The sequence below is a fragment of the Physeter macrocephalus genome, chromosome 9, assembly GCF_002837175.3.
Source record: "Physeter macrocephalus isolate SW-GA chromosome 9, ASM283717v5, whole genome shotgun sequence".
Lineage (NCBI taxonomy): Eukaryota > Metazoa > Chordata > Mammalia > Artiodactyla > Physeteridae > Physeter > Physeter macrocephalus.
Genome location: NC_041222.1, coordinates 37,146,530 through 37,171,285, shown reverse-complemented (window position 1 = coordinate 37,171,285; position 24,756 = coordinate 37,146,530). Strand labels below are relative to the sequence as shown.

Below are 24,756 nucleotides of genomic sequence, written 5' to 3'. Positions count from 1 at the left end.
ATTACAGATAAAGCTGCTGAGAACATTTGTATGGACATAGGCTTTTTTTCTCTTGGGTGAATAAATACCTAGGAGTGGAAAGGCTGGATCACATAGTATGTGTATATTTAACTTATTAGCAAACTGCCAAACTGGTTTCCAAAGTGGCTGTACCATTCTACATTGCCACGAGCAGTGTATGAGAGTTCTGGCTCCTACATATTCTCTCCAACAGTTGGTTTAATCAGACTTTAATGTTAGTCTTTCTAAGTATCTCATGTATCCCATTGTAGTTTATCCCTTTGCATTCCCCTAATGACTAATGATGTTGAGCATCTTCTAAGTGCTTACTTGCTATCTTGTATATCGTCTTTGGTAAAATGTTCAAATTTTGCCCAATTTTATTTTATTTTATTTTTGCCCAATTTAAAAATTGGGTCATTTGCTTTCTTATTTTTCTTATTTCATATTTTTATGTAGTTAATCATATTTCATTCATTTGTATTAAGTATAGTATTCCATCATATGAATCCACTTCATTGTTGATAAACGTTTCAGTTTTTTCAGATTTTTGCAGTTACAAATAGTGTGCTATGAGCATGCTTGTTCATAATTTCTAAGGCACATGTGCAAGAATGTCTCTACAGAGTGGAATTACTGAGTTGTAGAATATGTTTAATTTCACCTGGACTAGGTAGTGCCAAAGCTTCCCAAAGTGCTTTTTACCAGTTTATCATGCTAGTAGAGGACAAGAGATGCCTTTTTGTCACATCCTCACCAGTAAACTGAGTATGGTCTTACCGGAGCAGTGTGATATACTATCTCATTGTGGCCTCAGTTTGTATTTCCCCAGTGAAATTGGACATCTTTTTATATGGTTTATGGACCATTCCTGGAGCATTAATCCTGGCTCTTTATACTCTGCATGGTGTCTTGTTGAACAAGTTCTAAACTTAAATGTGGTCTAAATTATCAGTCTTATCTTTGTTTAGTTTATGCTGCTTTTTTTGTCTTGTTTAAGGCATTGCCCCTTTCACCACCACCTCTGCCTCAAGACCACCCTGCCTAATCCCAGTCTCTGCTTGGCCCAACTTGGATCTCTAGCTTTTTGTAAAAGGATTGTTAAATTCTTTGCCCTTTAAAAAAATTGGTTTAGTTGGTTTTTTTCTGATTTGGAAGAGCTTTTTTTTATATTCTGGAAAGCAATGTTCTTATGGGTAGTAGGTGTTGTAAATATTATAAATATTTCCTCCCAATTTGTGTCTTGTATTTTTACTCTCTGTGATACCTTAATTTTAATGTAGTCACGTTTATCAATGTTTTCTTTTCTGGTTTACACATATTACATCTTGTTTAAGAAGTCCTTTCCTGTCCCAGTTGTAGACATTTTATGGTTTTATATTTTTGCTTCCACATTTAAATCTTTCATCCATGTGGAATTGATTTGTGTGTTTTTATGGTGTGAAAAAAGACTCAAGTTCATTCTCCTTCCCTGTATGGAATAACTAGTTTTCTTAACACTATATATTGAATAGTTGTCCTTTTTTCACTGTTATGCAGTACCTGCTTTGTCACAAGTCAAGTTTTCATAAATACACACAACTTTGGGGGAGCTCTCTATTCAGTTAGATTGGTCTATTTGCTATCTTGGGCCAATTCAACAGTGTCTTAATTACCATAGCTTTGTAATAAATCCTTGATATCTTTAGAGCAATCCTCCACATCTTGTTCTTCAGGAATATTTTGACTCTACTAGGCCCTTTGCTCTTCTATGTACAGTCATCTTGTAGCATTACATTACCCTTTGGAATCATAACTGCATTGAAACTATAGATCAATTTGGAGAGAACTGTCATCTTTACAATATGGAGCCCATTTCCTTTTCAATGATATTTTATAGCCTCAAATTATTTAGGTCTTTTAATAAGTCTCTCAATAAAGTTTTATAATTATCACTGCAAGGAGCTTATGTGTCTTTTGTTAGGTTTATTCCTAGGCACTTTATAGTTTTTGTAAATAGTTTTTCCCCCCACACCATACCTTTTTTTTTCTCCAACATTTTGAGTTATTACTCAGGAGTTGTTACTCCTGCGCTGTCTTTAAAAAATTAGTTTACTCCAAGTTTTATATAGTACCAGATTCATTGCTTGAAGGAATTTGTCCATTTCATTCCAGCCGTCAAATTTGTTGGCGTAATATTTTCTATTTTCTGTTTCCTTGATTTCTACTTAATTGGGGTTTACTTTGTTCTGTTCTCTAGGTTCTTTTGATTTAACCTCTAGCGTCATTGATTTTAGCCTTTCTTCTTTTCTAATATAAACATTTAAAGCTATAAATTTCCCTGTAGCACTTCTTTATCTGCAGCCGCCCAAATTTTGATGTTATATTTTCATTATCTTTCAGTTTGAAATACTTTCTAATTTCCCTGATTTCTTTTTTCAGCTATGGATTACTTCAATGTGTTAATTTTTCAAATATCTGAGATTTCCCTAAATATCTTTTTCTTATTGATTTCTAGTTTAATTTCATTCCCCTTTAATTCATACTCTGTGTAATTTTAATCCTTTTAAATTTATTGAGATTTTATGACCCAGTATATGAATTATCTTGGTGCATGTACCACATACTCCTGAAAAGAATATATATTCTGCATGTATTGGGCACAGTGCTGTCATGTAAGTAAATGTCACTTAGGTAAATGTGGTTGATAATGTTTTTTAGATCTTATATGTCTTTACTGATTTTTTTTTTGTCTAATAGTTCTATTAATTGCCAAGAAAGGAGTGTTAAAAATCTCCATCTATGATGGTGATTTTTTTGTTTCTCCCTTAAGTTCCATCAATTTTTGTCTATGTATTTTGAAGCTCTGTTATTAGGTACACACGTATTATGATTGTCATTGTCTCTGATGTACATCCATCTTTCTCTCTGGTAATGCTCTTTGTTTTGAAGTTGTCTTAATTTGAGATTAGTATAGTTGTTCCAGCCCTCCTATGCTTAACCATTTGCATAGTATATCTTTTTTTTCCATCCATTTACTTTCAGCTTGTCTGTATCTTTACATTTAACGTATCTCTTGCAGACAACATAGCTGGATCTTGCTTTTCTGGCATTCTGACAATTTGTGAATTTTAATTGGAATGTTTAGTCCTTTAACATTTGATATAAATTATTGATACAGCTATATTTAGGTCTGCTGTTGTACTATTTATTTTGTTTGTTCCCTTTCTTTTCTGGCTCTGTACCTCCTTTCCTGACTTCTTTTTTTTTTTAAATATGTATTTATTTATTTGGCTGCACCAGATCTTAGTTGTGGCACATGGGATCTTTAGTTGCAGCATGTGGGCTCTCTTAGTTGCAGCATGTGGGATCTAGTTCCCTTACCAGGGATTAAACTCGGGCCCCCAGCATTGGGAACGCGGAGTCTTAACCACTGGACCACCAGAGAAGTCCCTTTCCTTACTTCTTTTGGATTAACTGAATATTGTTTTGAATTTCATTTTAATTTAATTCTTAACATTTAACTATATCTCTTTGCATTAATTTTTAGAGATTGCTCTAAGGATTGCAGTATACATCTTTAACTTTTCTATATGAAGTTAACACAGTACCACTTCATGTAAAGCAGAAATGTTTAAACCCTTCTTTCTCACCCCTTCCCTGTCCCAGAAGCACTTTTATACTGACCCAGTAGGATATTCTACCTATCCTATAATTTCGTTAGAAGCACTCTGACTTCTTTCCCCAATACTTGTTGTGGAAAATAACCCAGAACTCATCATTAGTACCAACAAAACAACAAAGAAGTTTTCTTAATGTCTTCTTGGTAAAGAAGACTCTCATGAATTTATTCTGCTTATCTTTAAACTTGCCTGTTTCAGACTGATTGAATGAAGCCTCACAGCAGTTTAGGGTAGGAAAGTGGTTTAAAAATTTTTAGCAACTATGTATTTGCCAGACCTTTTACATATCTCATTTAATCCTAAAAACTGCAGCAGATGTTATTACCAATTTAACAGATAAACCTCAGCCCTGAGCATCAGATCCCTGTCAACTTCTCAATGCGTCCAGACTTGACCACTGTATTTAAAATCGCAGCTCACTCAGCACTACCCATGTTAAGATTCCTCTTGCCTTTTTTTCCCCCATAGCACTTTACACCTTCCAATCTATTATATGATTCACTTATTTGTTATTCTTATTATCTCCCTCTCTAGAAAGTAAGCTCCTTGAGGGAAGGGTTCTTTGTGTTTTTTTCACTGATACATTCAAGCACTTAGAACAGCGCCTGGCATGTATTAGTAGCTCTTTACATATTGTTGAATGAATGACTATTCTTCATTTTACTTGGGTGTTTCACAGGCATCTCATACTCCATCCTCCAGTATTCCCTATGAGCCATCATTCATCCAACAAGGTACTCATATCAGAAATACTCCTGTGCCCCTTCACAATCTTATGTTCACTCATTATTCTTTGAACAAATATTTTGAGCATCTGCTATGACTGGGCAAAATTCTAGACACTAGAGTTTCAACAATAAACAAAGCTAAAATCCCTATCCCTTGCCTCTCGCACTGAAGCTTTGTATTGGGGGAATTATTAGACAATAAACAAGTACATCTGTCAAATGCTGAGGAAAAAAATAAAGCAGGGTAAGAAGGATAGGGAGGGTTTATATAAGGTGAGCAAGAAGGATCTCTCTGATAAGGAGACTTAAGCAGAGACCTGAGGAAAATGAAGGGACAAATTGTATATATATATGGGGAGTGATTGTAGGCAGAGACAATGGCAAATACAAATGTCCTAGAGCAAGAGCATACCTGGCGTGAGCTTGGGACAGCAAAAAAGCCAGTGTGGACTTTTTTCTCTCAGTGTTTTGTTTTGCATAGTTGCTATATCTGTTGTTAATCCTATACATTTTTTCATCCCAGACAATGTACCTTTCAACTCTAGAAGCTCAATGTGGGTTTTATATATGTCTCTACACAACTTTTTGAACATATGGAATACAGTTATGCTATTTTATTATTATTTTTTAAAATATTTATTTATTTATTTGGCTGCACCAGGTCTTAGTTGTGGCATGTGGGATCTTTTAGTTGTGGCATGCGGGGTCTTTAGTTGTGGCATGGGGGATCTTTAGTTATCGCCTGTGGGATCTAGTTCCCTGACCAGGGATTGAACCCGGGCCCCTTGCATGGGTGCACGGAGTCTTAGCCACTGGACGACCAGGGAAGTCCCCAGTTATGCTATTTTAATGTTCTCTGCTAATTGTTGGTTCTGGGTTGGTTTCAACTGATTGATTTTTCTCCTCTTTATGGGTGGTGTTTTCTTCTTTCTCTGCACACATGGTAATTTTTGATTGGATACCATATATTATGAGTTTTATTTTGTTGGGTGCTTTTTTTCCCTCTGGCTTGGGTATCTAGTTATCTCACACACATGCACTGATCAGTACTCTACAGATTACTCCAGGGGCACTGTCCTCAGATCTCCAATGTTCTCTTTGTGTGCAACTCTTTCCTCTCAGGAACTCTGTCCTACACAAGGTAACAACAGCTCACTGCCAGTGGAATCTCAAGCCTGTGATGCTGTGCGATAACAAAAACAAGACGCAAACCCAACTCAAGTTCTTCTAAGATTGACTCAACCTCCCATGCTTGCCTGAGAGGCATATATTTACACCCAGGCATAAATACTGTTTACCTCAGGTTCTGTTTTTTCCTACACAGTAAGTGGAATTCAATATTATGAGACTCAGGAAAAAAAAGGAAAAAAAAAAACAGCCCTTGTCAGCAGATGAAGCAATTAATGGAACTAGACTCAGAGTTGACCCAGATACTGGGATTATCAGTTAGGGACTAAAATATCTATAATATATTAAAAGATGATACAGTAAAAAAGGTGGACAACATGCACTGATACACAGGGAATTTCAGCAGAGGTGAAAACTACAAAAAAGATAAATGGAAATGCTAGAAATAAAAAACATAATATCAGAGATAAAATTTCTTTCAACAGTTTCATTAGTGGAATGTACAAAGACGAAAGACTCAAGGAACTTGAAGATAGGTAAAAAGAAACTATTCAGTTTGAAACACACGGAAAAAAATTTTTTAAGTGTAAAAAACAAAACAAAAACTAAGAAACCACCAAAAACAGAGCATCCAGGAGCTGTGGGACAATGACAAGACAATCTGATGTACATGTAATAGAAGCCCCAGAAGCAAGAAGCAAGAGACAGCAGGGCAGAAGAAATATTTGAAGAGATAACGGCAAAGAACATTACAGAAATAGTAACAAAATATCAAACCATAGATCCAACAAATGGGGTCCAATGGGCTGCTGCTGGTCAGCCTCAGTGCCAGCTACATAAAACCAAAAGCAGATGTGGTCAGTCTTAAGAGGCCAGAACTCAGAACAGTCCTCACGACTCTGGCCAATCCTCCGCTTAATGAACCTCACTACGTTTTTACTAACATTTGGGTCTGGTCTGCCAGGTGAGAGCCTACAGACTGGCAGATTAAAGACACCTCTCTTTGGCCCTTAAACTTACGCAAATTGCTCAGCTTCCCTCGTAGTTAAAAGAATAAATATTAAAATTAGATACTTATATTGACAAAATATGGAAAGCTTAGCAATATCTAGTACTGGCCAGGAATGGATGCAAAGTCTCAAACGCTGGATAGAATGTAAATTGGTAGTCTTCTTGAAAGGCAACTTGACTGAAAGTGCACATACACACCCAATGATCCCACTTCTAAACAGCTACTGAAGAGAAATAAACATATATATGAGGCATGTACTACTAGCATGTTTGTAAAAGTGAGGGTAACCCTCCATTAAATTTTACTTGTGCCCTCTCTCCCATTACCTACTATTATATTTCTTTACACTTCCCACCAAGCCTTTGGAATCTATACTTATACCTGTCATCTTTGATTTTTTTTCCCTAAGATTGCACTGAAACTTTTTTCAAAGGGTCACCATAAATATTAAAAGTAATGTCCTTTTACCAATCTTCATCTTTTTCTATCACTATACATCTTTTTCTATCACTATACAACAGTCAACACAGATTGAAATCACATTTACTTGTCCACCATGTGCTTTCACATATTCACATACAGGCATACCTCAGAGACATTGCAGACTCGGTTCCAGACCTGCTATTGTAATAAAGCGAATATCGCAATAAAGTGAGTCACACAAATATTCTTGTTTCCCAGGACATCTGAAAGTTATGTTTATACTGTCGTTTATTAAGTGTGCAGTAGCATTATGTCTTAAAAAAAGTACATGCCTTAATTTAAAAATACCTATTGCTAAAAATGCTACCATCATCTGAACCTTCAGCAAGTCATAATCTCTTTGCAATGGTAACATCAAAGACCACTGTTCACAGATGACCATAACATACAATAATGGAAAAGTTTGAAATATTGCAAGAATTACCAAAATGTGACACAAAGACACGAAATGAGCAAATACTGTTGGAAAAATGGTGCCGACAGACTTGCTCAACACAAGGGTTATCACAAACCTTCGATTTGTAAAAAATGCACTATTTGCAAAGCGCAATAAAATGAGGTACGCCTGTATAATATTTCACAGATAGCACATACGACCTCATAAAAACCCACTGAGATAGGTGGTATCAATCCTCTCTTATAGATGAGGAAACAAACTCGGAGCACCTTGCCCAAGATCACAAATAATAATTCAGGAAGAGTATCTAAGTGTAAGTTAAGTGCTCATCCTACTAATGGCTGGTCCTGGAATTTTCTTCTACTGGTTCCTTTACAACTCTTGTTTGATTATTTAACAAAACCAAAGACCCAGATTAATTAGTATAAGGCCCAGCATACTCAGAAACCAAGTAATCATATTAGAAGCATATAAAAATAGGCTAATCCAAGGGTTCAAAAGTATTATGTGTTCAATCAATTAAAATTCCCATGTCTATGGCTGTGAGTAATTTAGATAGAAACAACCAAGCAAATATTGTTTCATAGCAATTGGCAGACTTTAATATTCAAGAAAAATTAAGTCCATCATACACATTAAAAATATAGGAAATTTCATGCAGACATGAAGCTTCCGATTCAGCCTTTGTGGCAACTTTTAGAATGAGAGCTACACATAAATACAGTACATTTTACAGTTCCCAAACTTCATGATTTTATACTGTGATGTATACAGCTTCTCTTTATATTTTACATATCCCATCTTGCTCACTTGATTAATATACCCTAGCCTGCATTGCTTCAGATTATGGAAATTAAAAAAAAAAACAACAACAACAAAAGCAAGCACAATGACCTATCTCCTCCCACTTATGAAATGAATGAAAACATTTGTGTATAGAGTTATTTAAGAAAAATGTTTTAAACTTTAAGGCTTACACACTTTAGTAGCTATTTCTACACATAAGAAATACAAAATTAAATCCTCCAGTGACATGTCTATTATTGATTGATACCACAATTTTCAAGTTTAGAATATATTAACTACAAAAGCTATAAGAAAAAGGGTGATGCAAATTTGTGAAGTACGTTTAAAAAACAGTTCATAATATGAGGGAGAAATTAGAAACAAATGAAGTAACTGATTTCAGAATTAACTAAAATATAAGCTATAATTTAGAAATATAAGTAACATTATTAAAGAATAAAACCTGATAGCAAAAATTTTAAGTAATAATGCCAACCCATTGGTGTCAACCTGTTTTTCCCTCTATGAGAAAACCAAGATCGTTTGTTTTGAGACAAGTTGTAAAAAAGTGAATATTAATCAGTGAATAAAAAGCATTTCTAAATTACAAACAGCATGATTCCTTTCCTTTCTATGGCTTTTTGAAAATACTTATGCTCCTTTTAGTTTCTTTCTTTAAAATAAAACAATAAATTTGGGGGCTTTTTCCCCTTGCAATTAATTTCAAGTTCATCCATGTGGTAAGTAAGGAGAATTCCCACTAAGTGAATATCTGCCAAGTATTGAGGAACACAAAAAAGAGGAACAGTTTTTCAGAAACACTCAACAGGTTACATACACGTGTCCATAACTTGACAAATTAACTTCACGGAATCCTTCACTGCATCACGGGCATAAAGGCCACAGGAGCTCCTGTAGTGTATGCAGAAAAGGTCCTACTGGTAAGATGCCAAATCGCGTAGTGACTCCCCCGCACCTAAGTGACAGTAAAGGTCTAAAGATTTCTAAGTAAGTTTTCCTATGAAAACATGACATTTATGCTACCAGCACATTATTGAGATTAAGTCTATCTAATCCAAATTGCCACAGAGGTCACTTAATGTCATCACAATCATCTGTGAAAATATTCAATATTACTTCCTTTTCTCCAAGAAAAGGTTAAATTAGTCATCTCTACTTATCAAGCTACTGGAAAACAGGAAAATAAACATTAAAAAAATACAAAGGAAAACTCCCTCCAATAAAGATCAGCTAGAGGTAGAAATTTAAAGCAGCATATATACTGTTTTAGCTACAGCTATCAGGGAACAAAATTGGTATTAATCTGAAATTATATTAATGGCTGCTTCTTACAATATTAAAGACACAGACCATGGGCAGCAATTTATCCCTAAATTTCATAATCAAAATTTCTCCACATTAATACTATCATGACAGTTTTTACTAGTATATAATTGTTTTAACGGAAAAAAAAGTGCTTACTTTTGTAATTCATGTAACCTAAAGAAAAGACATTATTGTAAACATCTCACTGACACACTCTGTATTCATTTATAGTTTGAAATCGTACATTTCAAATGGACAGATTTTATTCTTATGTCCCCAGTTTCCGAGCAGTACCTTTAATAAAGGCTTTTGTGCCTCACTTAGAATGTTGAGATCTCATACATTTCAGAGTGATCCATGATGAGTATGCTTTCAAAAAGCGTTCAATTTAGCGTGGCCAAAAGACTTAATTTCTCAGTATTTAAAATGCATTTTACTGGCCTGTGATCCTATGAATTCAGCATTTCATAAAAATGAAATGTTTGATGCTAACTATAAATTCAGCTGAGCTAGAAAATAAAATCAAATAATCTGAATGATAAAAGAATAGATGCACATTTTATGTATAGATTCCTTAGGTCCAAAGTAAACAAAATTCCCAATTCCAGATGTTGAAAGTGACAGAGGATCCTTAGACTCTTTTAAAAATAACGTGCAATGCATACAAAAGAACAAAAAAGGAGATTATTATGGACTTCAATACTATTAGTCATTCATATGGCAGACTTGCAATGGACAGCTTCATGAAGACACTGGATAAAGTTTTTTCTACTGAAAGATAATTCTGGGCTTCAAGGAAAATGTATATTTGAAGACACTGGAGATAAAGTTTTTTCTACTGAAAGATAATTCTGGGCTTCAAGGAAAATGTATACTTGAAGACATTTCCTCCATTTTTACTTGTGTAGTACAAATATGCATGGCATAGTATGTTTCTGAAAAAGCAATAGACATATTAAGAAAATAGACGCTATTTCTTAATTTTCTTAGGAATAAGAAGGCACCACTGACTTGAGGTTGTGTCCTGTCATTGTGATAGTTGACTTTGAGTTGTTTATTTCAGCATCTGCTATTATTAAACATTTTTCCTTGTGATACCACTTGAGATTGTGTCCTGTCATTGTGATAGTTGACTTTGAGTTGTTTATTTCAGCAATCTATTATTAAACTTTTTTCCTTGTGATACCACTTGAGACCGTTATTGTGGTTTACGGACCACAAACAAGACACATTCATAGTAGTACTTCATCATGGAGAGATCATTCACAGTATATGTTGACAAGACAGATTCTTTTTCCACCTGAAATGCAAACAATAATCATAATGATGATGATGACAACCATGGTGCTATTTTAAACATATTCTGTATATTAATTCATTTATTACACACAAGTACCCCCTAAGATTGGCACTATTAGTAATCTCACTTTACCAACAACAGTTTTGCTCAAGGTCACACCACTAATAAGTGGTGGAACTGGAATTCACACTCAAGAAGTTTAATTCCAGAGCTTGAACTGTAAACTACTATAATATGTTACTTTTCTTTATCTTTAAGAACAAACCTGTTATCTACTTTTTAAATGAATCAAATGCTTCTAAATAAACATACAACTAAAACACAATAGTCAAAGTATCATGAAACCTTATAATCACATGATAAGGAAAGACTGAACAGTACAAATGTACATACAGTAAACAATATCCCTCTTACACCTGCCCTCCCACCCTGTCTACCTGGTACTTTTCAGTCTACAAAGGCCAATATTATAATGGTCAGCTACCACTTATTGAAAGGTGATTACACCAGCGATTACAGTTTTCCATTTACATACATATTATCTCAAATCCTTATAGTTCTAAAAGCTAAGTATTATTATTTTCACTTTATGGGTGAGAAAACAAAGAGGTTAAGAGGTAAAGCCAGTAACTGCCATAACATCAACTTTCCTGTTTAAGTGCTTTGGAAGTTAAATTTTGGCAATACTTCATTCCATCCTTACCTCTACCTGGAATCCATACTGCAGGACAACGTTTTTTATATCCTCATAGCTCAATTCTATGGAAAGTTCATTTGCCAAATTTTCAAAGTGGTATAGCAGAGGACCTATGGTTTAAAGATACTATGAATGAACTACTTAAATATAAACATGCACTAGTAGCCGTTTAAGCTGAACTCCAAGTTAAGAAATAAGTTGGGTAGAGGATGAAACGTAAAAAGGAGAGGTAAAGAACCATTACATTTGCCAAGGACAAGTATCCAGACCACTGAAACTTTGGCCAAGTAACTGCCATTTGAGTGCTGGGCCTACATTCACGGGGAGCAAGACCCTCTGGTATAACCGCCTTGCACTGTGATCCCCCACATCATGGGCCTGACATCTGTAACTCTTAAGGTCCTGAAGGAGTAGCTGAATCACAGAATATCAAGTCCCCAAAATGCAAGGGTATACTGTAATTATAATTCCATAAGTAAATGCAAAACTGCAGTTACAAACTGAGTATCATGTGAAAACAGAAAAGAGTCCTCAAGCCAGACTGGGAAGGAAAAATGCGGGGGTAAGGGGGGTTGGAGAGTTATAGGCTGGGCTTCCTAGAAGGAAAAGGTGATACGAGAGCTGCCTTTTTTTTTTTTCCCCTTCTTTTTTGGCAGCACCTCGTGGCTGGCAGGATCTTAGTTCCCTGACCAGGGATTGAACCTGGGCTACCGCAGTGAAAGCACTGAGTCCTAACCACTGGACCGCCTTGTGCTGGCTTTCTAAGTGCACAGTTCATATCCCAGCTCTAACACCAACTAATTGCGTGCCTATGAACAAGTCACTAACTCTGCTCCATCTGTAACATGACTTTAACGTGAGATAACACACCTGGCATACAGTAGGCACTAAGTTCATCAAAGCTATTACAACTTCTTAAAATGACATTCCCCCTTTACTATTCTCTCACTCCAGATATCCAAGGAACTATCACCTGACTCAAACCAAATTTTCCAATCTTTTAGTCTCACATTTTGCCCAATCTATCAGCTTTATCCAGGTAACATTATCATTCCAAAGTTATACTAAAGGATTAATCTAGACAATCATCTCTGCACCTTTCATTGGGTTAATTATAAATCCTGAGACCAACTCACCACCCACACCCCATCCCCACTGCTCATACCATGTGCTAATAATCACAAGAGATAAAAATAACAAGACAAAGTTTCTGCTCCCAAACTGCTCCACTCTGTGGAACATAACTTACTTAGGGTTAAAAGGTTTTTCTTCTTCTCTTTTTTATTGTACATAAACCACTAGAAAAAAAATAACTATAATTTATATATTAGTGCTCTTTTCAAAGGATAACAATGACTCCCCACCAAACTACTCTATCAAGCTTCAATTCCTTTTAGCTGGATTAGTACTAGTAAAAATGAAAGATGCTACCATTTACTGAGCACCTGTTGTATCCAAGATCATCCCAAAGCTTTTGAAGCCTTTTATTAAAGAACGCAGAGCCTCATAGCAGTCTTTCCAGCTCTAAAGCATATGCTGTTCCTTCTCTATTATTTTAAGAACCTCCAACAATATTGTTTTATTATATCTACATAAACACATTCCTAGGCCACATTTTACTTCTACTTATGTTTTACTCCATTACAAGCTATATGTCTTAAGTTTCTTTTGAATCCACCATAATGCCCAGCATAGCACTGAATGTACAGTTAAGCATCTGTAACTTTACCACCCAAAGACAGCCATTACAATTGTGCTGTATTTTTCAGTCTCCTATCACAAATGGTACTTCAACAAATAGCTCTGTGTATATTTCAGATTCTTCCTTACAAAGACATTCCTTGAAGTGAAATTTCCAGGTCAAAGAGAATAAACAGGGCTTCCCTGGGGGCGCAGCAGTTAAGAATCCGCCTGTCAATGCAGGGGACACGGTTCGATCCCTGGTCTGGGAAGATCCCACATGCCGCAGAGCAACTAAGACCATGCGCCACAACTAGTGAGCTTGCACTCTAGAGTCCATGAGCCACAACTACTGAAGCCCATGCACCTAGAGCCCGTGCTCTGCAACAAGAGAGGCCACCGCAATGAGAAGCCTGTGCACTGCAATGAAGAGTAGCCCCCACTCACCGCAACTAGAGAAAGCCCACGCATAGCAACGAAGACCCAACACAGCCAAAACTAAATTTATTAAATAAATAAATTAAATAAAACACAGAATAAACATTTTTACTGACTTGATTCAAACTGCCAAAATGCTTTCCAAAGGAGATATAACAGTTTTCACTCACAATTGCAACGGTAAGTACTTGTTTTAACACCTTACTTAGGAAGTGGTGGGAATGCAATGGTACAGTCACTGTGGAAAACTAGTTGGCAATTTCTTGTAAAGTTTTACATACATACACCGCATATGACCCAGTAATTCTACCATTAGGTACTTATCCAAGAGAAATGAAAACTTGTGGCTATAAGATTTGTACTCAAGTGTTTATAGCAACTTTATTCATAATCATAATAATTTGGGAACAACCCATATGTCCATCAACCAGTGAAAGAATAAACAGAATGTAGTATATCCATACAATGAAATATTACTCAGCAATAAAAAAGAAAAAAGCTACTGGTATATGCAACAAAATGGATGAATTTCAAAAGCATTATGCTAAGCGAAGAAAGCCAGACACAAAAAGCAACTTACTGTATGATTCTATTTATATGGTATTCTGGAAAAGGGAGAACTATAGCAACATAAAACAGAGAACTGCCAGGTATTAAGGATGAGAGAACTGACTACAAAGGGGCACAAGAGACCTTTTGGGGACAATAGAAATGTTCCCTATCTTGACAGAGGTAACAGTTACATGATTATACAGCTTTCAAAATGCATCAAACTGTACACTTAAAAAAAAAAGGGTAAATTTATTATATGTCAACTATACCCCTCTCAAATCTAACTTAAAAAGAAAAAACACAATAAGTATTTTTATTAAACTAAGTATTTGCTAATTTGGCAAGAGGAAAATGATAGGCCAGACACGATTTCATCTGCGTTTCCTTGAAGCTGAGCAGTTTTTCACATTTATTACCTGGTCGCTCATTCTTTAAATGAATGTTTACCAAGCACCTAGCAAATACCTGGCACTGGATATATAAAGATGAATAAAACACTGCCACACAGCTCAAGGAGTTCTTTATTTTCTCAACTCGCGTGTCTCTTCACATTTTTTAATGGAAATAACAGAAGAAGCAAAGAAATATTTTTTCCTTGACCATAAGTATAAAGCAAGCTCAATAAGAGAAAGCTAAAATAACATGAAATATCATAAAAATAAAATCAAACCCATGAGTAATCCTAATACTCACAGATAACCACTTGAAAACTTAATGTATCTCCTTGCAGTCTTTCCTTGATGCATTAGCATGAGATATTACATATATAGTTTTGCATCTTACACTTCATTAGGAACATTTCCCTATTTTATTGATTATTTCTGGAGAATGGTTTTACTATGTGGCTATCCTATGACTATTTATCCATTCCATTACTGTTAGAAATGTAGGTTCAGTCTGTTTTCGCTCAGTGAGTATGTCCATTAATTGGTCTTTAGTCTTCACCCATATCTAATTATTTCACTCTGACAGACTTCTACAAGTATAATTAACCTAACACATGTACGTAATACTGAATGCAATTATGTAATAGGTTAGATGGCAAGGCAAATATTTGAGGCTTTGTGGGCCACATACAATCTCAATCACACATTCTTATTTGTGTGTCCCCATACCCCAACCCTTTAAAAAATGTACAAAATACTCTTAGCTGGTGGGCCATAAATTGGCGGCTGGCCAAATTTGGCCTGTGGGCTACAGTTTGCCAAACCCTGACCAGTGTATGAATTGTTAAGATTTTATCATACATTATCAAATTGTTTTCTTCCTGAATAAAGTTTTATTACTATACTCCCACTAGCAGTACATAAGCACACCCTATCTCACTGTACCTTATCTAAACATCAAGCAAAAAATTTTTAAATCTACCCAATATGATACATGAAAAATGGCATCTCATGTATATTTATTTGATTAGCAATGAAGGTGAACATTTTTTCCCCCTGTATATAGGTCATTTACATTTACTCTTTTATAACTTATAAATTTATGTTGTCTGTCTATTTCACTTCTGGGTAGGTTTCTCTTAAAGACTTTTACTTTTTTTTCCCTTTCCAATTTTTTTTCTAATCAAAAAAAGAGAGCTCATTGCAAAAATACAAAAACATATAAAGGAACTTCTGCTTCCTGTAAAGGCAGGTTAGGTTGTTTAGACCAATGCTTCTACTGAAAACAACTAAAATTGGCATATATAATTTATTTTTTTAAATCTTAAAAATAAAGAATACATGGCAAGTTACTAAGAAACTACCAGGAGCCCAGAGGATTAACCAGAGGTAAAGCTAGATGCCACTTTTACCCTGAGGGTATTTGACTATCCATATGAAATGGACCTGCAATTTAACAAACTCTTTTGGCCAGAGTGATAAAAAGAAAAAACTATGAGCCTACCCAAGGTAGGTCTGACAGATCACCCAACATTATATTTGGAATCTTACAGGCTATCTTCTTCTTCTTTTTTTTTTTTAAATTTTTTTTTAAACATCTTTATCGGAGTATAATTGCTTTACAATGCTGTGTTAGTTTCTGCTATCCCCATATCTCCTCCCTCTTGCGTCTCCCTCCCACCCTCCCTATCCCACCCCTCTAGGTGGTCACAAAGCACCGAGCTGATCTCCCTGTGCTATGTGGCTGCTTCCCACTAGCTATCTATTTTACATTTGGTAGTGTATATATGTCCATGCCACTCTCTCACTTTGTCTTATGGGCTATCTTTAAGGTAAGAAATAAGTAAATTGAATTCTATCCTTTAACCTGGGGGTGGGGGAGGAAGGGGGTTGCAAGAAAAGCTGACCTAGCGCTTACTAAACAAGGGGGAAAAAAGAGAAAAAAAATAATTTTGGAGAGATATTGTAATTCATGCTTTAACCCTAGGGTAGATTTTTAGCCTAATTTTACATAACATGAGTGGTCCAATGAACCTCAAGTCCAGGTTTTAGTTTAATATTTAATTTTAATTTAATTTAGAGTTTAATATTCTGTTGTTTTTCTGATAATGTTCCAATCTTCTCCCAGAAGCAAATGCACATTCCTTTGGAGAAAAAACCCCTTAATGTAGGTCTCCAGAAATCTCCAACAGTGACTTCTCAAGGGCAATGAGCAATAAATAAATGGTTAAGGTCCACAGCCCAGGGAAACAAAGAACCATAAGCAAGAACCAGCAGGAACAGGAGAAAGCAGAGACTGACCTGCAAAGACTTGAAATATTACAATTATTAGACAAAATACACTCCGTATTTTCAAAGAAATAAAAGACTATCTTGAAAATATATTCAGAGAATAGAAGATTCTTAAATGACATAGCAGACCAAAACACACAAACAAACAAAAAAACCCCATCAATAGAAATAAAATAGATATTAGACACAGTGAAAGAGAGAATTTGTGAATGGGAGGACAGGTCAGAATAAACTATCCAGAATGCAGAACAGAGAGACAAAAAAATAGCAAGTAAAGAGAAGTGAAAGCTAGAGTGAGAAGGTCTAAAATACATTTGATTGCATTTCCAGGAGAGAAAAAGAATGAGGGAGAGGAGATTTATGAAATAATAACAGAAATAATACGTGTTATTACTTATTTTGATGCTATGCTTGTCTCGTATTGGCAAGTGGAGACCCTGTTTTAAGCTAGGATTTTTCAGAAGTGATGAAAAAATTTACAGACTCAGGTAGCCCAATAAACTGTATAGTTTTTAAAAAGAAAAAAATCACAACTAGATATAATATTGAACCTGAAAAAACTACAAAGTGAAAAATCTTAAAAACAAAACTGATTACTTAAAGAAGCAACAGTTAAAACAGCTAAAGTCTCAACAGCAAAAATGGAAGCTAGAAGCCACTGGAATGATATCTTCCATGTATTGAAAGCTATATGCCAACCTTGTACTCTATACCTAGTGTTGCTTGGGAACTAAAAGTACCAGCATAAACTCATGATCTATAAACATGAACTGTGTCTATAGACATAGAAGGGTACAAACATATACTTCTAAAAAGGCCTAGAAGCAATACCATCACAGTGGTAGAATCCAGATTTTCATTTCTACATACCATGTGCCACTAAAAGCAACCAGGAATCCTTGCAAAAAATGACTGATTTCAGAGATCTCAGGCAAAAAAAGTATAAGATGAGCCTGGTATACCTGGTTATGCCAGAAAGGAGGTGCTCAAAAAATGACAGGGATATGTCAAAAGGACACAGGAGCCAGCTTGAAGGAGATCCCATTTACCAAATCTGGGATAAGTTGATTTAAACCATTTATATCCTTAAGGTTCTAAAAGTTCCAGTTAAGAGATAGAGATTATTAGATTGGCTAGTGAAAGAAAATTTAACTGTATGCTGTATATAAGAGACGCATCTAAAACATAAAGACACAGAAAGGATTTAAGAGAAAACGATCCACCATATGATTATTAAAAGCTAGTGTAGGACTTCCCTGGTGGCGCAGTGTTTAAGAATCCACCTGCCAATGCAGGGGACATGGGTTTGAGCCCTGGTCCAGGAAGATCCCACATGCCGCGGAGCAACTAAGCCTGTGCACTGCAACTACTGAGCCTGCACTCTAGAGCCCGCAAGCCACAACTACTGAGCCTGCATGCCAAAATTACTGAAGCCCGTGCAACTCTAGCCTGTGCTCCACAACAAGAGAAGTCACCGCAATGAGAAGCCCGCGCACTGCAATGAAGAGTAGCCCCAGCTCGCCACAACTAGAGAAGGCCTGCATGCAGCAACGAAGACCCAATGCAGCCAAAAATAAATAAATTAATTAATTAATTAAAAAATAAGGGCATCCCTGGTGGCGCAGTGGTTGAGAGTCCACCTGCTGATGCAGGGGACGCGGGTTCGTGCCCCGGTCCGGGAAGATCCCACATACCGCGGAGCGGCTAGGCCCGTGAGCCATGGCCGCTGAGCCTGCGCGTCCGGAGTCTGTGCTCCGCAACGGGAGAGGCCACAAAAGTGAGAGGCCCGAGTACCACAAAAAAAAAAAAAAAAAAAGCTCATGTAGCTATACTGACATGCCCACTTAAAGAAACATGGCTTGCATCTGTGCAAAACAGACAGCTGGCACTCAAACCCCAGCAAAAAATTGTATAGGCAGGGTAGGGAGGTGTTGGAGGTAGAGTAGGGTGAACTGGTGGTCACTGCCTGATCATTCTCCAATGCAGACTTTTAATTAATCCTCTTCTTTTCTGTCCTACATTTCACATTCACTCTCTACTAGGCCATGCTTTCATAAATTCTGCTCCTTTTCCATTTACTTTTTCCAGGGAATTAAACTTCTGGTCTCCTGCCTGAGCATGGACTGGAAGGGGGCATAAGGTAGGCATCTTGGTTACATAAAAGGTCAACTGTTTCCTAAATATAGATTTTCAACTTATGTTGTTTTCATTTGCTGCCTCATTTTCCAGGGTTTTTCCAGGTCAACCAGCTCTATTCACATTGGTTTCTTTGCACAACTTATCCACCTACCCCATCTTCTGAAATATTGTTACATTCTTTTGTCCCCTGATGAAATCCCTGCCATTATTTGTTCATGTGTTTTACACCTTTTTATAAACTGTAACAAGATCTCAGTGAGGAGATAATGTATGTGTTCAATCGTCCACCTTTTATAGGAAATCGCTCATGTTTTTAAAAATTCTGTAGGTTTACAGTGCTTTCAAATCTGATAGGCTCCATTTCTCATTACGCTTTACAAAGACCTCCTCTGGTACTTTAACCTGTTTATTCTTCCAGATGAAGTTAGATTCAATTTGCTAATCGCCTGCCCTCCACTATCCAACTATAAATGTATCAGTGCATGGGCACAGACACGCACACCTACACCCCCACTTTTAAAAATAAATTCCGTATAAATGCATTTAAGGGGTACTGATCACCATGAAAAACTGAAAAACAGTTGCACAGGATGCACAGGCATTCTTCTGCACTTTGCCAGATCAGAGCCTTTCCCAAAGGACATATGCATAAGAGTTCCCCTGAAAAGCTCACTAGTTTTCCTGAACGTAGGAAACATTAAAGTGAATACCTTAAATACCCCTTAAAGCATTTTATAAATTAATAATATTCCCAACTCTAATCTCATATAATGTCACAAATTTTTCATTACAATTTAACTTCCAATGTAACTTTTTAGTATTCCAGAATGGCTAGCAGTTACCTCTCTCATTACATATGAATATGTTGACATTCTGGTCTATGTAAGCATGATTAGGGGAAAACTGTCCCCGAGGGGCTGGGGACACACTCTCAGTTTACAGATAAAACTAATTTTCCAAGTCTACATGGCTGAAACCGAAACCATAGGAATGTTATGAATTCACCAATATAAATGCCATTTTATTAAGTCCCTTGGCAGCAAACTTCTGTGGCATCTTAACATTACTCTGATCCTGATTTCAAATTCTGAAACAATACATCCATTCATACACATAACAGTTGCTAAATATTCACTCCAAGTGAGGAAGAGGCATTAGATTCCTGCCCTCATCAAGCTTAAAGACTAGCAGGGGAAACAAAAAGATGACTATACCACAATGTGTTAAATGCTACTGACAGATTCTGTGAGAATATAAAAGAGAAATACAGGATACTTAACCCAATCTGAAAGGATCTCCTGAGCTGAGTGTTAAAGAGCACATAGGGACGAGCCAAATGAAAACAGAGAAGAAAAAGAAAGGGTTTCCTAGGCCAGAGGACTAGCACTTGAGGTCAGGGCAGGGGCAGTTAAAAAAAAAAAAGAAGAAAAAATGAAGCTGAGACACAAGACAGAAGAAAGATCACAAAGGGCACTACACATCCAGAAGAGTTTAGGTTACCAACAAAGTTAGACTTTTATGCAGGGAGTCTGACAGGGATAGATTTGCACATTGGGAAGATCACTCTGGTGGTAAATGGAGAAACTAAAAGAGGTGTAGAGTGTTGAAGATAACTTGAAAGCAGGGATACTCTTAAGAAAACTACTGCATTAATCCAGGCAAGCCATGATGAGGGCCTGGACTAGGGCATTAGCACAAGGCTAGAGCAATGGTTTTTTTTGATCAAGGGTAGTTTTGCATTTTTAGCTGTCACAACTGGGGAAGTACTACTGGAATCTAGTAGGTACAAGCCAGGGATGCTGTCAACCATCCTACAGTGTACAGGACAAACCCCCAATTCCCAAATGACTGCACAGTCAGAATAATGCTAAGTTATAGACTGACCCAGCACAAGCCTGCAGAGGTAGCTGATTAGGCATTCAGGGGGTTGGATGGGGGCTGTCAACCTGTCTCTGCCATATATAAGCTCCACAACCTTTCTGCTAGTTACTTAACCCAAGATTCAGTTTCTTCAATTATAAAATAGCAACAATCCCATTTCAACATAGGGTTGTTTTGAGACTAAACAAGGTATTTTTAAGGGGCTAACATAATGCCTAACCCACAGGGAGCAAATACCCAGTAGGTAATGTTATCTGTCAATCATTCCTCAGGAAAAAGAATACTTTTCTTTTAAGGAAGACCCAAGGTTAGAGAGATTTGCTTCATATCATGGCTACAGTTTACAGCTGCTCTCATCTTTCCTATGGACTTCTAAAGAGAAGTCTGGAAAAGACCTACTACTACCTGTAGGCTTAGTCCTACTGTCTAAATCTCTGGTAAAGTCAAATCATTAAAGAGAGCACGTAACAGAACCCACCAACAAAACTACACCAATACTGAAGACACCAAGGACTCAAACGATGTTTATCTGACTTTTACGTAATATAAAGTCTTCCTTAGTATGGATTATATATCCTACTAAAAAAGACAAGTATATTTACCTTGATTATCATTATTCTCCCTTTATTTTAAAGGAAGAGTATAAAATTGGCAATTTCCCTTAGACTCTGGATGGGAAGGACCACGTCATACTCATTATTTGATTTTTAGCACGTGGCAATAGGATACAGTAAAAAGGTTTTTGCATAAATTAAATTATATTTCTACCCTTTCTTAAACTCAAGGTAGTCACATAAGTTATCATACCTACTCTTTTCCTGGTATGTATATGTACTGGGGAGGAGGTTTCCATGGGAGAGATTAAGTGCTTTCCCTCAAATGTTTCATTACAGAAATAAAAAAAGAACACTTCCTTCTTAAAGGAAGCTCTGTCTCCATGGAATGGAGGGTGGGGAAGATGAGGGAACGATTATAATCAAGTTAATAGTTAGTACCTCTTTGAAATTATGACTGCTGTGAGACTGACCTAGTATGAATATACAAATTTTGGGGGTTCTACTGCTTTTGGAGGAACTAACTATGATTGGAGGAACTGTACCACTAACTAGAATGCAGTCTAAAGGAAACTGCAAAGGTTTTAAAACATGTATGACATAATTACAACTTCCGTGAACATTTAGTACTGTGAAGTTACCAAATGCAGAACAGCTCTAAGTACTCAGATTAATGTGTAAATTCTAATAAATACTGAGGAACTTACCTAGATTTATCCAAATTCCACCTGGTTTGAGTATTTTCCATATTGTGTCAATATAATCAATTACATTGTGAGCTGTGTCTATGAAGAAACAGGTAGCAATACAGTCCCAGGTACCTATTCAAGGAAAATCAAATTACTACATGTTATATTATTTTGCCTTTCTTTTAATGAATTCTATAAAGGTACCAGTTACCTCTTTACAGACTATGAATATTTCATTTAACTGCAGGGGTATAGAAGCTAAACTCTTCCAATCAACTACTATAATCAAGGCTACCAAATAATCATTTATGAGATACTTTGTAATTCATAAAAGCTTTGATTACTAACTTAATAAGGTAATCAATTTGGAAATCATTTTTGATAACCTATATCACTATATCCTTACCAAATAATATTTATAAGAGTTTTGTTTATAATCTTTTCAGCTTCTAGCCTTCATTTAAAATCGGTTAAGACGAAATAATATTTGAATTTTAAGTTGTGATTTAAACCAGTGTTAGCTACCAATTCTGGAAGGTTTCAAAAAGACTGCATGCATTTGCTGCCAATAGAGAAATGAATGGCATCAAAATACATAAGCATCCACCAGTACTTGGGGGAACTGCCAGTTGAAAAGGGGGATGGGGGCAGTCAGCAGCAGTGGGTGGGAACCCAGCAGAGAACTCTGTTTGCCTTCTGGAGGCTGTGGCCTGGCACAGAGACAGAAGAGACTGCATTGAAGGTGGCTGTCTGTACAAATAAGGCACTTGATCCAACTGCGGATTACCTTCACCATCTCCTCTTTCAAACCTGCTCCAGAAGAAAGTCACTTTTACTTGACAAAGCAATGTTTTCCATTATTTCACTCCTATTTTGAGACCCTGCTCCCTAACTTACTCCCAGCACCTAACACCTTCTATGTCTCTCCTTCTCCCTTCAGAGTGCAGGTTTTCACAAGGTCAGCGTTCAGGGAAAAATAAACAAAAACTTTACCGTCTTGTTCCTCTCCCGCTCTAATCTCTCCAAGGCCTCCCATTTCTCTCAGAACACAATTCAAAGTCTTCGCTGTGGGCTACGAGTCAGCCTCACCAAACCCACTCCAACCTGATCTCCCATCATTTATTTGCCCACTGCTGACCACACCCCAGCCAAACTGACCCTCTTACTCTTCTTGGGCACAACAAGCGTCCTTCCCAGCCCCTAATCTTCTTTCCTTTGCCATTCCCTCTGCAACACTTTCCCCCACATATCTGAGTGGCTTGCTTCTTCATTCCTTTGAGGTTTTCTGCTCAGTCTTTCTTTTTAAGTTCCCATTTTAGAAAGACCTTCCCTGGGAATTCTATATAAACCAGAAGTCTCTCCCCAGTCACTCATCATCCCCTTTACCCTGCCTTATTTTTTCTTCCTCACAATATTAATTTGTTATCGCCTCTCTCTCCGAACTAGAATATGGGTTCCCTGTGCACCGGGGCTTTGTTTTACTCACTGCTCTCTTTGCAATGCCTGCTACTTAGCAGGTACTCAACAAATACCTGTTAAATGAATGAACTTGCTGACCCCTCAGCCTTCTATTTTTCTTCTTCCTTTTATTGCCAATCCCTCTCTCCTCTTTCCCCATTATCATCTCCCTTTCTCTAATGCCTAGCTCAAATTTCTTCAACATTCTGCCAGGCTGAAGTCCAAACTTCATAGCCTGATTATAAAGGTCATCCACAATCTGGAACCAACCTACTTCTCTAGCCCTATCTCCCATTAAATCCCCAAATGTCCTTTTCCCTTCCGGTAAGGCTATTCTGCCATCCCCGATTACCTTACTCATTCGTATCTTTGTACCCCTGAATGCCATTCCTCCCTATCCTTCAAGTCACAGCCTCTCCACAAAGAGCTCACTTCTCACACTAACCTACTTCCATCTTTATTGTATTCATTACTCAACCTTTGTTTACATGTTGTCTTATATTAATACACCCAAAAGATTCTAAATTTCTTAATTGTGGGATCTCATTTCTTTATATTTCCCATCACTGCCTTATACATAACTTTGAAAATATTCTAAATTGTCATTGAAGTATACCTTATATTCTATCATCAAAATGAATGACCACAATTTTGGCTTAGTATAAAATTAGCTCATTAAATTTAGAATAAAGCATGTGATCTTTGGACTTACTGCATTCTGAGTATATCTCCTGAAAATCTCCTGCTGTCATAGAAAAGTTAGAACCAGGAGGAAGACTGTGGGGGTCAACATCAGGGAAAAAGATGGGTCGAATCTGATCAGCTGACCTCCGATTATTGCTAAACTGATGAATCCAGGGATAAAGCTTATATTTATTAATTTCAGAACATCTGCAAAATATGAGCATAAAATTCAGTGTTAACTAAATATTTTACCAGGGAAATCTACTTTAAACACTAAAATATAATCTTTTTGATTGAAGATTTACTTATATAATTAATACTTAAAAGTGTTACCACTACACTCCACCCAATTATCTGAAACTCCATATAAGCATGTAGATGAGTAACCATTCACGGATTAAAACACAGAAACAAAATTAAGGTAAATTCAGATATATAAATGTGCTATTTTCATTCAAATTTTAAAAAATATATCGCTGAAACT

The 24,756-nt window shown here is 36.5% G+C and overlaps 1 protein-coding gene across 3 annotated transcripts in view; it reads right to left on the bottom strand.

Moving 5' to 3' along the window:
- Positions 1–7,605: 7,605 nt before the first annotated feature.
- Positions 7,606–24,756, bottom strand: part of CARNMT1 (carnosine N-methyltransferase 1) — a 44,540-nt gene continuing 27,389 nt past the window's right edge. For 2 of the 3 annotated variants that reach the window (XM_007109837.4, XM_028493865.2), the window contains exons 5-8: positions 24,301–24,479; positions 22,149–22,262; positions 11,526–11,629; positions 7,606–10,822 (exon numbers count right to left, since the gene is read on the bottom strand). In XM_007109837.4, the coding sequence (XP_007109899.1) occupies positions 10,721–10,822; positions 11,526–11,629; positions 22,149–22,262; positions 24,301–24,479 (499 nt within the window). In that variant the 3' untranslated portion in view covers positions 7,606–10,720. The remainder of the gene's footprint in view (positions 10,823–11,525; positions 11,630–22,148; positions 22,263–24,300; positions 24,480–24,756) is intronic. The other variant, XM_007109838.4, reaches the window with a different exon arrangement.